The sequence below is a fragment of the Podarcis pityusensis genome, assembly GCF_964106645.2.
Source record: "Podarcis pityusensis genome assembly, chromosome: 2".
Taxonomy (NCBI): Eukaryota; Metazoa; Chordata; class Lepidosauria; order Squamata; family Lacertidae; genus Podarcis; species Podarcis pityusensis.
The window spans coordinates 68,000,604-68,014,108 of NC_138029.1; the positions used below are offsets into that span (position 1 = coordinate 68,000,604).

The window sequence follows — 13,505 nt, forward strand, 5'->3', positions numbered from 1 at the left end:
TATTATACTGCTATCAGAATTAAATAGTAATTCCTGGTGGAGAATTTTAAGCTCTGACATGACAACCATGTAGATCTCTCTTTTTCTTTTTTACTTTAAAGACCCTTAAGCAGTGTTCGAAACTCCCATTGTTCTAGGTGCATTTTGCAACAGGGAATTTCCTTAGGGCGAGCAGTTTCTGAGCGCTGGGCGCAGTACTTTGCCTAAGATTTCAGTTTAAAATTCCTGAGTGGAAGGAAAGGAGGGCCTTTTTCTGCCTCCCCACTTCCAGCTACATTCTGAAGACTGGAGAAGAGACCCTCTTAAGAATATTAGGGAGGTGGGCATGGGAAGGACTAGACCGTGTGAAACTGAACATAATATTTTAGCTGCAGTTCATTCATTTTCAGCTTTGTCTGCTTGTTATTAAAAAAGCACACCTATACATTCCATTGTTGCGCCAATACCCTAGGTCTAAGGTGCCATTTAGCTCCTAGCTTTCATATCTCAGTTTCTAACACTGCCCTTAGGGGCAAGATCCTTTTTTAAAGTATTGGGGCAAAACTACCTATTGCGTCAGGCATGTGGTAGCAGCCACATCAGGGGCTTTGTTAAATGTAATAGTAGGTGTGGGTGGAGGTGGCGGGGCGCATTTTCATTGGAATCACAAGTGTCTGGAGAGGAGAGGTTTAACCCTCTCCTAGGGCAATTCCAATGAACCTCCCCCCTCACAAACACACTTTGCACAGCACTTCTCAAATACCCAACTATCACAGCTTGGGAAGTGCCTTGCACAGTGCTTCCCAGGTGCCTGGCGGCCAGCTTCTGGTGTGTTAGCATTGTTCATGATAAGCAGGAAGGACCTGATCAACCCTTGAACGGGAGCTTCTTAGGAGCCCCAAAATTATGCCTGAGTTTCTCAAGCAGCAATTAGAATAAAACCAAAAATCATATATAATTATATGAAGTACAAAGTCTATCCAGGAAATGGAAAGCAATGGTCCAGATTAATGGCACTTTACTGCATCAAATACATAACCCAATGCAGCTGCTTCCACTTGTAAATAAATAACAAAAATGACAAGCGTGAAACAAACTTTAAGGGTCTGCAATGAACTTCAAGGGTCTTACAGCGCAACCTATACACATCTTCTCAGAAGTAAGCTTCACTGTATCAGTGGGGCTTACTCGCTCTGCCTCAGGTTGCTGCCTTACAGTTCAGTTCAAAGCATGTGTCCTTTGACTCACTGAATTTGAGTTTTTCCTGTAAATTAGTTGTTAATCATTTCTTCCCGTTTCTTTGTGAGCTGCTCCAAGAACTCTTGCTATGGGGTGACTGTATGACTGCAGTTAATATATCCAATGGGAATTGAGTGAGATGCACCCTAGTAAGTGCATTTAGGATTGGGGCAATAGGGACGTTACAAAAGGCTAGGCCATTTGTCAGCAGCAACTGCTCAACTGGAGTGAACGGGGCACTGTCCCACCCCACCCCCAATCTGCCATCAGCAAGCCTCCACATGCCTGCCTGCGTTTCTTACAACCAGTTCAGGGAGTGGCTCCACCTGGCATTTTTCTCCCTGAATCCCACCCTGCAAGTTTCTATGGGCACCAACCACCACAGGAAAACAATCAGCATAAATGGTGCAGAAATACGTACTGGCATAGGGAGAGTTGGCAGCAGACCCATTCAGGAAGGTTGGAGATCCACCTAAATTGGACATTCCAGCATTTCCGTAGCCATTCATGCTTGTCGTGACGGAATTGTAGTTTGTCTGCTGAGGGGTAGTGCTTGGCACGTAACCATGAGGTGACACACTGCTTGAGTTGCGAGTAAAACCTTTTTTTTGGGGGGGGGGCAAAAAGTCAAAAAAGAGAAAGACACAACAGCTGTTTTTCAAGAGAGACTTTCGGAACATACCACAAAAATGCAATTCTAAAGAAAGAGAGTTGCTTTAGGAAGTTCAATCTGCAAATCATTTATGAAGTGTTGAGAACTTTTAAAATAAAAAAAATCCTTCCAGTAGCACCTTTAAGACCAACTAAGTTAGTTCTTGGTATGAGCTTTCGTGTGCAAGCACACTTCTTCAGATACACTGAAACAGAAGTTGCCAGATCCTTCTATATAGTGAGAAGGTGGGGAGGGGTATTACTCAGAAGGGTGGTGGGAATGGGAGATTGGCAGATAGCTGAGATGAGCCTGCTGACGACTCTTAACGACTGTAATAGGTCTTACAGGAAAAGGCAAGGGGTGAGAAGGTGAGAAATGGCTTAGTCATGTATAATGGGATAAGAATCCAATGTCTTTGTTCAAACCAGGTCTCTCCATGGTTTTAAGTTTGGTAATGAGTTGCAATTCAGCAGCTTCTCTTTCCAGTCTATTTCTGAAATTCCTTTGTAGTAAAACAGCTACTTTGAGATCTTGTATAGAATGTCCTGGGAGATTGAAGTGTTCTCCTACTGGTTTCTCTGTTTTGTGATTCTTGATGTCAGATTTATGTCCATTTATTCTTTGGCGTAAGGTTTGGCCTGTTTGTCCAATATAGAGAGCTGAAGGACACTGTTGGCATTTGATGCCATACACAATGTTAGATGATGAGCAATTGAATAGTCCCGAGATGGTATGTGTGATGTTGTTGGGGCCAGTAATGGTGTTGTCCAGGTGTATGTGGCAGCAAAGTTGGCATCTGGGTTTATTGCAGGCTCTGGTGCCAGTGTCCGTGTTAAGTCTGGTTGTAGTATTATTGTGGGTTAGGAGTTGTTTAAGATCTACAGCAAACCTTTTCAGAACTAAAATACCCAGCAGATGAAGTTAGACAACAGATCAACAGAGCCAGACTTATACCCAGAGAGAACTTGCTGCAAGACAGACCCAAAAAAGAAAATAACAGAACACCTCTAGTCATCACATACAGCTCCCAAGTTAAAACAGTACAACGCATCATCAGAGATCTACAACCTCTCCTGGACAAAAGTCTGGTTGTAGTATTATTGTGGGTTAGGAGTTGTTTAAGATTGGGTGGCTGTCTGTAGGCAATGAAAGGTCTTCCTCCCAGAGCTTGAGAAAGAGAACTGTCATTGTCCAGGAGACACTGGCACCAGAGTAAGTGTGAGTGTTATGGGTCGCAGAAGATGCTGCAAATAGCTGAAAGATATGGCAAAGAGACAACTTACTGGCCTGAGGGATTCTATCACAGCATTCTCTGTATGGTTCTGAGCCACACTCTTAACAGCCTGTTAACAATTTCTGATCAGTTCTTAGGAAGAGAAGCGCATCACCCCATATGAACCGACCTGAATCCTGTGGTCATCATCTGAGGCCCTTCTTCATGTGCCTCCTCCGCAAGAGGTCTGGAGGGTAGCAACACAAGAGTGGGCCTTTTCTTTGGTGGCTCCCTGCTTGTGGAATCCTGGCACCTTCAGTACATTTCATTAGGTGCCAGGCAAAGCCCTTCTTCTCCTAGGCCTGTGGCTAATTAAACAATCTATGGCCTTTTAAACCTCAGGGTAGTGATGGTGGTATTGTTTTTGTTTGTTATTAAGACATGTATTTTTGAATTTTTATATTGTAAACCGCCCTATGATCGTCGGGCGAAGGGCAGTATAGAAATTTTAACAGCAGCAGCTGTAATACTGATGGGAGGAAGGTTGGAGGTCTGATTGCCAACAAAATGGGTGGCAGTAGCCAGTGGAAAGCTCCCAAACAGGGCATTTTGGAGTGGAATGCTGGGGGCTTTGGCTCATAGGCCCAATCCCTTAATCCCTCAGCTGCACCAGGCTGGAGCTGGTGAGGCACCCTCCCAAAAAACCCCTCCACCTTCCACCCTTGTTGGCAGGGCTTCAGAATGTGGCAGTGTATCTGCCATTCCACAGCAACCCAGCCTCTATAGTTAGGATTGTTCTGCCAAGGAAAAGTGCTCGGTCCTTGCTTGTTAAAAACAGAACATGATTAAACAAGTCTAGAATCTCAGTTTTCAGGAACTAATTTTGGTTGCATCACTTCTGATACTTCCATGGAGACAGCAATATGTCCTTGGTTATATAGCTTTTGGACGTTCTAGGTGCATTTTGCGACAGGGAATTTCATTAGCGTGAGCAGTTTCTGAGCTCTGGGCGCAGTACTGCACCAAAGATTTCAGATTAAAACTGCAGAGTGGAAGGAAAGGAAGACCTTCTGACTCCCCACTTCCAGCTACTCTCTGAAGTCTGGCAAAGAGACCCCTCTTAAGAATATTAGGAGGGTGGGCAAGGGAAGGGCTAGACCATGTGTAAAATGAACATAATATTTTAGCTGCATTTCATTCATTTTCAGCTTTGTGTGCTTGTTATTAAAAAAAGCATGCCTATACATTCCATTGTTGCCCCCATAACCTAGGTTTAATGTGCTCCTGGCTTTCATATCTCAGTTTCTAACACTGGGTATGAGCCAGCATGTTTATGTTAAGGTAAACTCATGCTATAAGTACTTTGGTGCAGAATGTTCAGCCTTAGTACTGAGTGCTTAACTCAAATACTTTTTTTTTTAATTCACTGACCATGACTCCGTTAAATATGTAAACTATCAAGTGCCCTCCAAGCCAGTGAAACAGCAGTGCATTTTATCTCACTAGGCAAACAGATTACATGTTATGCGGGCCATGAACTGTTCTGTGTACTATTCTAATGCAATTTCCCCCACCTTCTACCCTCCAGGGGAAAACTCTCATCCATTCCAGCTAACATGGATGTTGGCATGCTCAGTGAAATAAATGTGCATGGTGCCTTTTACTTAGCCATATAGAGGCTCTTTGGTAAGTTCTTTGCTTTCCAATTTTTTAAAAAAAATCCACCCAATTTTGCCTGAAGATTAAAAAAAAATGTTTCTTCTTCAGCTTACCCTGATTAGTGGCCTGTGATGCTTCTGAGACATTGACTGCTAACTGACCACTAAAGGAGTTCACGCCCATCATTCCTGCGTGGACCGAAGTGTTGGCGAGCGCTGGGAGTTGGTTGTGATTGCGAGGGACACTGTAGAGAGCTTCTGCAATATCAGCTGCTCTTTTCAGGATTATTTCCTGGGGGAAAACGTTGAGAGATGTAACAAAGTAATTAAGAGGCAATTCACTGAGCAGTTAAGGAGCCTACACCAATCCAAGATTCAGCATATCTTCCCTCAGAACAGTGGGACAAGATTGGATTGACTTGAGGGCTGAACAAGTCATAGGTCAAACTCTAATCCACTCGGATAAAGTGATGATATGGCTGATAGTGAATTTGTGGCTTTCATTTGATGATCCCACCCAGACTTAATTAGTTGTACAAACAATCCTTTCTAACTTTGGGTCTGTCTCAGTGAAATGGGAACAATGATCTACCAAACGAGACTGCTTCAAGATTGAAGATGGATATTGCAATAGTGATACCTAAAGGTCTCTTGTGGTAGAGCACATCCTTTGCATGCAAAAGATTCCAGGTTCAATGCCTGGAATCTTCAGGTAAGGATGAAATCCCAGATAGCAGTTGCTACTCAGAGTAGACAAAACTGAGCAAGGTGGACCAATAGTATGATTCAGAGTAAGGAAGCTTTTATGTACTTACTTAACCACAATAAGTAACCTCTAGAAACACAAATCTATGGTCATAATTCTCCCTTATCTGACATTAATACTTTAAATAGAATTTATTAACTACTTACACTTCACAAGTATTATATATATTTTTGAGATGGTATGTTCCCTTGCCAAGGGAAAATGTATGCTTTTCAATCAGCCCTGATTTTTAATGCAAAAATATATAGGTAATAGAAAGCAAAACACAAGTTCTAAGTGGGCTTCTCCTAGACTAGGCAGTTGCAGGTAAGGAATCTGATGTCACTGATGCTGATTTATATGAGAATCAGCATATCTTCTGGGCCAATTCCCATGTTATTTTACAAGAAGTAGTTTCATATTCCTCCACACACAAAAGGGTCATCTGAGTGTACAGGCAGTGACCATTTTGCACGCGGCCAATTGATGTGCGATGGCCGACACATGCAACCCCCGGTCAAACAGGGAATTGCCTGTACAGTATTATGAGAGACACAAGTAAAATGACCTATTCAATGTTACTATTTGTGACATTGTCTACATGGGCAGGTCCACTTCTACACAGTGCAGCAAATCACTTCTGAGTATAACTGCATCTCAAAGTTCCCAAACAGCAAGACCTTGAAAGGCAAAGAGAGCATTTTAGCATCTGTCTTCAATCCAGAGTTTGCCCAAAGGTTTCTGTGAAAATGGGATGTCATCCTCTGAGAATTATTTTAGACTTTTCTGAGGTAAGGTCTTGAAAAGAACTCTGGAAACCATAATCCTATTTACCTGTGAGTAAGCCCGACAAAAGACAATGGTAATTATTTCCAAATAGATGTGTATAATATTGCCCCATAAGTTTCATTTACTTATTTTTATTACACACATCATGTGAACTGCTTGGCATAGGTGATATACCATCTCAAAACATATAATATTTGGAAAGTGTACGTTTTTAAATTCTATTTGAAGTCTACAGATCTAAAAGGTATAAATCACTACCTAACATAGATTTGTGTTTCTGAAGGTGACATGCATGCAGTTTTTAATCTTTGTAAAAACAAAAGGAAAGGAAGGAAAATAAATAAACACCAACAAAGCAAGCTCATTTGATTCCCTCATTTATTTTCCTTTGTCTAAATTTTTTATGTACAAGTATGACTGAGTAGGCTACCCCTAAAGCATAGGTACCAACATGCTAAATATAAAGAGCTATTAAATGAGGACTGCATTTACCTGGTTGTTATGTGGCATACCATAGAGTGCTTCCACCAGATCGGCTGCCCTCTTGAGTATTACTTCCTGTCAGGAGAAGTGGGGAGAAGAGACATGCTTGTAAGAGTACAATAAACTGTATGTAGAAATAGCATTTCCCAGCATTCTCTTAGCTCTCAGCTTTGACTTGAGTATACAAGAGTCTTTAAAAGCGACCATTGTTAGTGAGCTCAGAATGTTGTTAAATCACAAGTTCATCCAGTTCATGCACAAAAGCTTAATAAAGTTTAAAGGTGAAACTTGTTTGTGCTGCAAAATAAAAATTGTCAGTCGATTGTCTGCTGTCTGCACTGTGAGTCCACTGGTGGGTTTATTGCAGGATGACCTATAGTAATTTGTTAGATTGCTGAAATCAATGTCGTTCAGAGCATGTTATGAATCCTTCTAATCTGTTTATTTGGTTCTTAATTTATATTACAGAAAGATTGACCTTATCAGATCAGCTACATAGCTGTGGAATGTGTTGATCTGATAACAATGTAATATCCAACTTCTTTGGCTCATATTCCTTTGTCATGGGCAGATGCCACAACCAAGTATTCAAACTAGCTACAGCACCATGGAAGGAACGGCGGGAGGGCTTTGAAACCAAACAGCAATGCTGCAAAGGGAGGCATGTAAGAATGTTCTTCATAGAAGTGACATTAAGAACAAATAAGGAGATGTGGTTAGATTTGGGGAATAACCCTTTAATTTACATTGTTACTTCTTCATCTTTCTATATTATATACCCATGCTTTTAAAACTGACACCTGCATACCACAATGCTCATTTTTTTTAGAATGCAAAAATGTGGAGGACAAGAGTGGAAACAATAAAATACATTTGCAAACTACAGAGCATAAAATATCTTTCTACATTGCCCTCTAATGCACAGCAGGTTTCTACTGGCTCAATAAAAAAACTGATCAGGGAACTTTTTTTATATACGATTCGATTTCTCTATATACTACAGTATAAAAGAACAGCAAAGCTGAAGCCATATATATTTGGGTGTCTTAAAAAACTAGATGCAACATTTTCCTACTGACTTTTGAGTAAAGTTGAAAAGTTTAACTGAGAATGTTTTATACACTAGGTAGATTTTCCAACCAAAAGAAGCAGTAATGCTCAATTTTCATATACTATAGTCTCTGATCAGAAAATAGAGATATAATTGCATTCATTTTGCTGTCACCATAACCTCTTCAAAATCCTTGAACAACTCTTCAGATGACAAGCTTTTAGATGCATATTAGCATTTTTTCAATTTAAAATTCTCTACAATATACGATAAAATAGTTGTCATACTGCAGTAGCTACTTATGACATACATGATGTCCTAAATTTAAAAATGAGATGAGAGTGTGTTTGTGCATTTTGCACCCCCAGTAAACATTTATCGTTCCTTAAAACCATTGTACAGCTTCTCCTTCAGAATGCACTTTTCAATTTTTTTTTTCACACATGCAGCCAGGTGCATTATATAATTGATGGCTTCTGAATCAATACATTTGAAACTATTTCTGAAGAGATCACTGGCTACAGGCTTTGTCCTTTTCTGTGCTGCTTGACCAAAGCACTAAATAATTTAAAAGGCTATGAAGGGAATGCACACGATACCCATATGGAATCAGGCCATGCTGTTTTAGCTGAGCCACTTAGATTGTCAGTAAGCCTTGCCTGCCTTGTAAAAGATTAAAACTCTAGAGTAGAGGGAAGAGCTGCTTGTCAGATTTGACTCCCTCACCACCACCCAGTTTCCAGTAAACTAAAACATCTTGTTCAGGCACCACAACTTCAAAAAAAGTAAAATTGTTCTGGTGAAATCAAAGTCAGCAATGTTAGGCTTGAACAACAGTTGTAGTAATATTACTTTAACATGTACTTGCATACTCATTTTTAACCATCGTCATTGAAGTAATTATCCCTTCTCTGTTAGCATCAATTCTGAAACAAAAGATCATTTTGCTTCGAGTTTGAGCAATGATACAGGCTGCAGTTCATTTTCTATTTAATATTGGAGCAGCTAAATTCACGTGAGTAGAACTCTTCATGGGAAAGTTGCTTGTGGACCACTGCTTTAATATAATTATGCAGAAATCTTAAGCTCTCATTCTTAAGGAATAAATAAGTAACTTATAGTAAACGACAGTGCAAATAAAAAAAAATAAAAATAGCCATGGTTTTCCATGTAGTTTATTACTGGAGTACATTCAGTAAGTGCTGTTATAATTTAGAGCTATTCGCTGTTTGTGATTTCTTTCTTTTGAAACAAGCAATTGCCTATACAAGGGTTTTGCTTTTTTTTTTGCTTTCTTAAACAATATTTCTACATAATAAAACCTTTTTTGTGGCTGACACTTTTAGGTTAGGAATGCAGATGTTGCACAAAAACTCCTTTGTCAGATAATTCTAAGCTTTTACTCTAAAGAGGATCATAGCATCTATATTCAGATTAGTCTTTAATAAAACACACAATAATAATCATTTTTAAAAAATCAGTTCCCATTCAGCTACCATAGCTAATAGTGTCATTGCTTCAAATGAAAAGCAGCCCCTAAAAGTCTTCTATAAGTTACTGCAACAGACCTTGCAAGGTGCTTGAATTGCGGTAACCAGAAAATTGTTCTCACCTCCATGTCATTACGCTCCCAGTGAACCAGCCCCCGAGCGTGTTTGTGTTCGGGATCTAATATATTGCCTTTCAATCAGAGCTGAGAGCCACTGAACACATAGACAGAACATGACGAGCAGGTCAGGAAAGCAATAAAGATTTTACAGAGCTGTCCAAGGTGCTAAATTTACTCAATAATGGGTTTGGCACCATAGTGTTAACCTCTCATTTACTACCAGTTTGAGAGACTAAATTGAAGTAGCTGACTTCATTTACCTTGAAATGTATATTTTATGACATTATGTAAGTAGATTGAAAGGGCACTGCAGCTTTAACAATTTAAGGGCTAAAGCATGTTTAAGATGAAGCCTGGCTATTTATTGTATATTGCACTTAAAGTCTATGGAATATTAAAATGCACTGATTAAATTTGTAAATGGTATTATAAGAAAGATAGCTAATATAAAAAGATCTATGCCTTTGAAAATCGAAGTGATCTTGCGCCACTGAAAGTGTGCACAGACAGAGAGGCAAAGTTACATAGAAAACATTTTTTCAAACCCATAACCCTTGTCCTTAAACATACATTGGTGCAATTCAACTAAATTAATAATATGCTGTTTGATACTATAGTCTTGGATGAAAAAATCAAGACAGTAAAGTGCATTAAAAATGTTAAGAAAGTACATTTCATTTTCAAAAGCCATTCAACCATTTTTTTCACTGAAAAATCCTATGACACAGAATGTCACTTCTAAGTGATGGTTTTCCATTTCTCTCCTAGCCAAGTCCACAGGACTAAGGAACCTGTCTATGTCCTTTTTCATTTAAAATTATCTATGCTATAATTCTTTACATACTTAGCAGGGGGTAGGCTCTAATGAACACAGCATAAGTGACATTTGAATGGCCATGTGTAGGGTTATGTTGTTTGTCTTCATGACAAATAATTTCTTTAAAAAACTGTTACATAATTCCAGTCTTAAGACTGGAATTATGTAACAGTTTTTTAAAGAAATGTGATACAGGCATCATCCCGTAGTGTCTACACTCATTTCTTTTGTCTCACTATCATCTGCTCAGATTTCGCAAAATGTTGAAGTGCTAGGAAAAAACCCTGTAAAATCTGGACAGAGATGAAAGTGGGATAAATGTGCCACTTCAATGATTTGCAAAATCTGTTTGAGCAGATGGTCAGGAGACTCAAGAGTGTAAGGCATGTTGTTCTCACTTTATGATGGTGGGCTATCAGGGTTCCCCCCCTGCAATTGGGGGGAAAGAAGGTGGGTTAGGTCTGTGGGGTGCGGTTCCATGGGAAGCCTATCTCTGAGGTAGCCCCACATCAATAGAATGACCTTCCCTCTTAGGTGTGTCTCATCTCAACATTTTTTTCCTTTTTGTTGGAAGATGAAGACACACCTCTTTGTCCAGGTTTGGGGAAAGGGGTGAGGTGCACTGAATATGCTTTGTTTTTGCCGCTGCTTAGTGATCTTATTGTTCTCTGATTTTATTGTGAATTATATTGTTGTTGCTGCATTTTGCTTGTTTTATATTGTTAATTTTGGTTCTAATGTGTACGTATTTGCTGCCCAGGGACCTTTGTGCGAAGGGCAGATTATAATGTTCCTGATAAATAAATGAATGAATGAATGAATAAAACTATTAGCCCTCCTCAGAGAGTAAGAGGACCACAGGTCACACGGGCAGTGCTGGAGCTGCTTTCATGTTATTACCTGCAGGGGCCACATTCCTCAGTAAACTCAACCAGCAACAAGGAAAATTCCACAGAAACCGAAAGGCTTTTGGCATGGAGTTGTTTTACTGAGATTGTTCATAAATTGGTTATAGGCCCAAGCTGTCAGTTAATGCACCATATTTCCCCAGCACCAGCAAGGGTAGAAACACAATGTTGAGCGCAAGAAGAGGAACAATATGTGGCTGAGGATTTGCTCTTGGTACTGGGTATTTATTTCTGTGTTCAGTGTGCCCTCTTTGAAAGGATATTGAAGAGACTCTAGATTGCTATATTTATAGTAGCACTGTTGTGTTTATAAATGTTTGGATTATAGGTTATTAATTTTTATTTATTTCTGGTTCTCCTTCCTTTCACCAAGGAGTGATCAGAGACATTTGTAACCCACCCAAACAGACACACTTACAGAAAAATAACGCAACTTGAAGGGGCTGAGGTGCCCTCACCATTATGGCAACCCCAAAGTAGTAACCTTCCCTTTCATGTCGTTCCCTCTGGGTGTTGCCTCCCATTTGGATCTGTCCACAGCGCCTCAGCAGGGCTAACTTTGTAGCTCTCTGGTCAGATGCTAACTATCAGCTACAGCTACTTCCACCCAGTTCCTTCACGGTTCTGTCCCAACACCATCAATGGCTGGTCAGGATACTGAGGAGACTTTAGAGTTAAATTCATAGAATCACCCCCCCCCCTACCTAAGGGTTTCTATAGCAATAGCCAAAGTGTATTTGTTTGGCTTTTGATGTGGATTGCACCACAGAGGAATCCATTAAAGCATGAAACTTGCTTTAAAATGAATTATAATCTCCTATATAAGTGCCCAGTGCTTTGTTGGCTGAGCCATTTCCCTGAGAATGAAAAACATTTGCCATATATGGTTCACTGGGGTCAAGCTTCATCATGATAACTATATTTTGTGCTCCTTCTTGGGAAGAAATGCTACAATAGTCTCATTGATCTCTTGTTTCATATGTTAAAACGGGTAGAAAGTAATTGTGCATGTGGACCCTGAAATTTACCTGATGCCAAGAAATTTCAAGGAATTAGTTACAGGTAGCATGTTTTTTCTTCCTTTTCATGAAAGAGCTGTCCACTATATATAAAGCTTATCACTCACCTAAAGCACTAGGATACTTATAAAGATTCTCTAGCAAATCATGAGGTATTTGTAATGGGTTGTCTAGATATCATATCATCTTCTAATGCTCTATTAGCTCAGCACTGTGACAAAGATAAGAAATTGAGAGAAATCATTCATCTTGTACAAGAGCTTAATGAAGATGATGTCATTCAAAGTTTCCATGCTCCCATCTTTAGCTGATGGACTCTGACTCCTAGTTTCTTGTTTCATGGGTGCGGCAAACAAATGCCCAGTTATATTCTAAATATAGCCTCTGGAGGGTAGTTTCTTTCTTTTTTTGGCAGGGGAGAGAGCTTTGGAAATTTCAATTTAAAAGCATAATAATTAGACTGCCAACCCATACACATTTATTTGTAAATCAGTTTCATAGAACTCATTAGTGGGATTAACACAAGTAAAAAGATGGCAAGGATTAGGCTGCAAAATTTTAACTCCTTTTACATATTAAGACATGAATATGTTTGTTCCACGTCAGTGTTTTTCATTGTTAGGGTTGGGTAAGCATTCTTTTTCAGGGAACGTTCAAAATCAATATACCAACTCAAATTAACTTTTCAAATATTTTAAAATAGACTTTAAAATTATATCCTTTTGAAGAAAGGGCATGGGCTCACCCACTATATTCATAAAGGAATGGCCACTCTTCTTCTTCCATGACAGGAAATGAGGGAATCACCAGCATTACCCTCTCAGTGTTCCCCTCCTTTGAAGTAAATGATGGTCTTAGATGCTGGTGCCCATGGAAGAACAATTCACATGCACAGTCTGAAATATTTGCATAATATGGATGAAAAACTCCTACAGTGGTGACTGGCCTAATAGGAAGCATCTCCATTCTCTTCTGCACTGTGGGCCTAACTCAAGGTTTCTCAAACTCAGGTTTCCATTTGTTTTTGGACTACAACTCCCATCATCCCTAGCTAGCAGAACCAGTAGTCAGGGATGGGATGGTGGGAACTGTAGTCCAAAAACAGCTGGAGACCCAAGTTTGGGAAACCTTGGCCTAACTACTTGTTATGGTAATATGATTAGCAAACAGGCAGAAGGTTTTTTAAAAAATTAAAAATGCAGGGTTGCGGAAATGTGCCATTTGCGGAAGAAAATGTTGAGTCAGCAGTAGTGAAACAAATGAAAGAATGAACAAATATTTCCATCATGAAGGAAACAAAAACCCAACAAACAGTAAAATGTGACAAAAACATATTCATGGCC

General features: G+C 39.6%; 1 protein-coding gene across 5 annotated transcripts in view; it reads right to left on the minus strand.

Moving 5' to 3' along the window:
- Positions 1 to 13,505, minus strand: part of EBF1 (EBF transcription factor 1) — a 397,040-nt gene that overhangs the window by 13,297 nt on the left and 370,238 nt on the right. For all 5 annotated transcript variants that reach the window (XM_080989399.1, XM_080989395.1, XM_080989398.1 and 2 more), the window contains exons 12-14: positions 6,768 to 6,833; positions 4,856 to 5,033; positions 1,640 to 1,819 (exon numbers count right to left, since the gene is read on the minus strand). In XM_080989399.1, the coding sequence (XP_080845525.1) occupies positions 1,640 to 1,819; positions 4,856 to 5,033; positions 6,768 to 6,833 (424 nt within the window). The remainder of the gene's footprint in view (positions 1 to 1,639; positions 1,820 to 4,855; positions 5,034 to 6,767; positions 6,834 to 13,505) is intronic.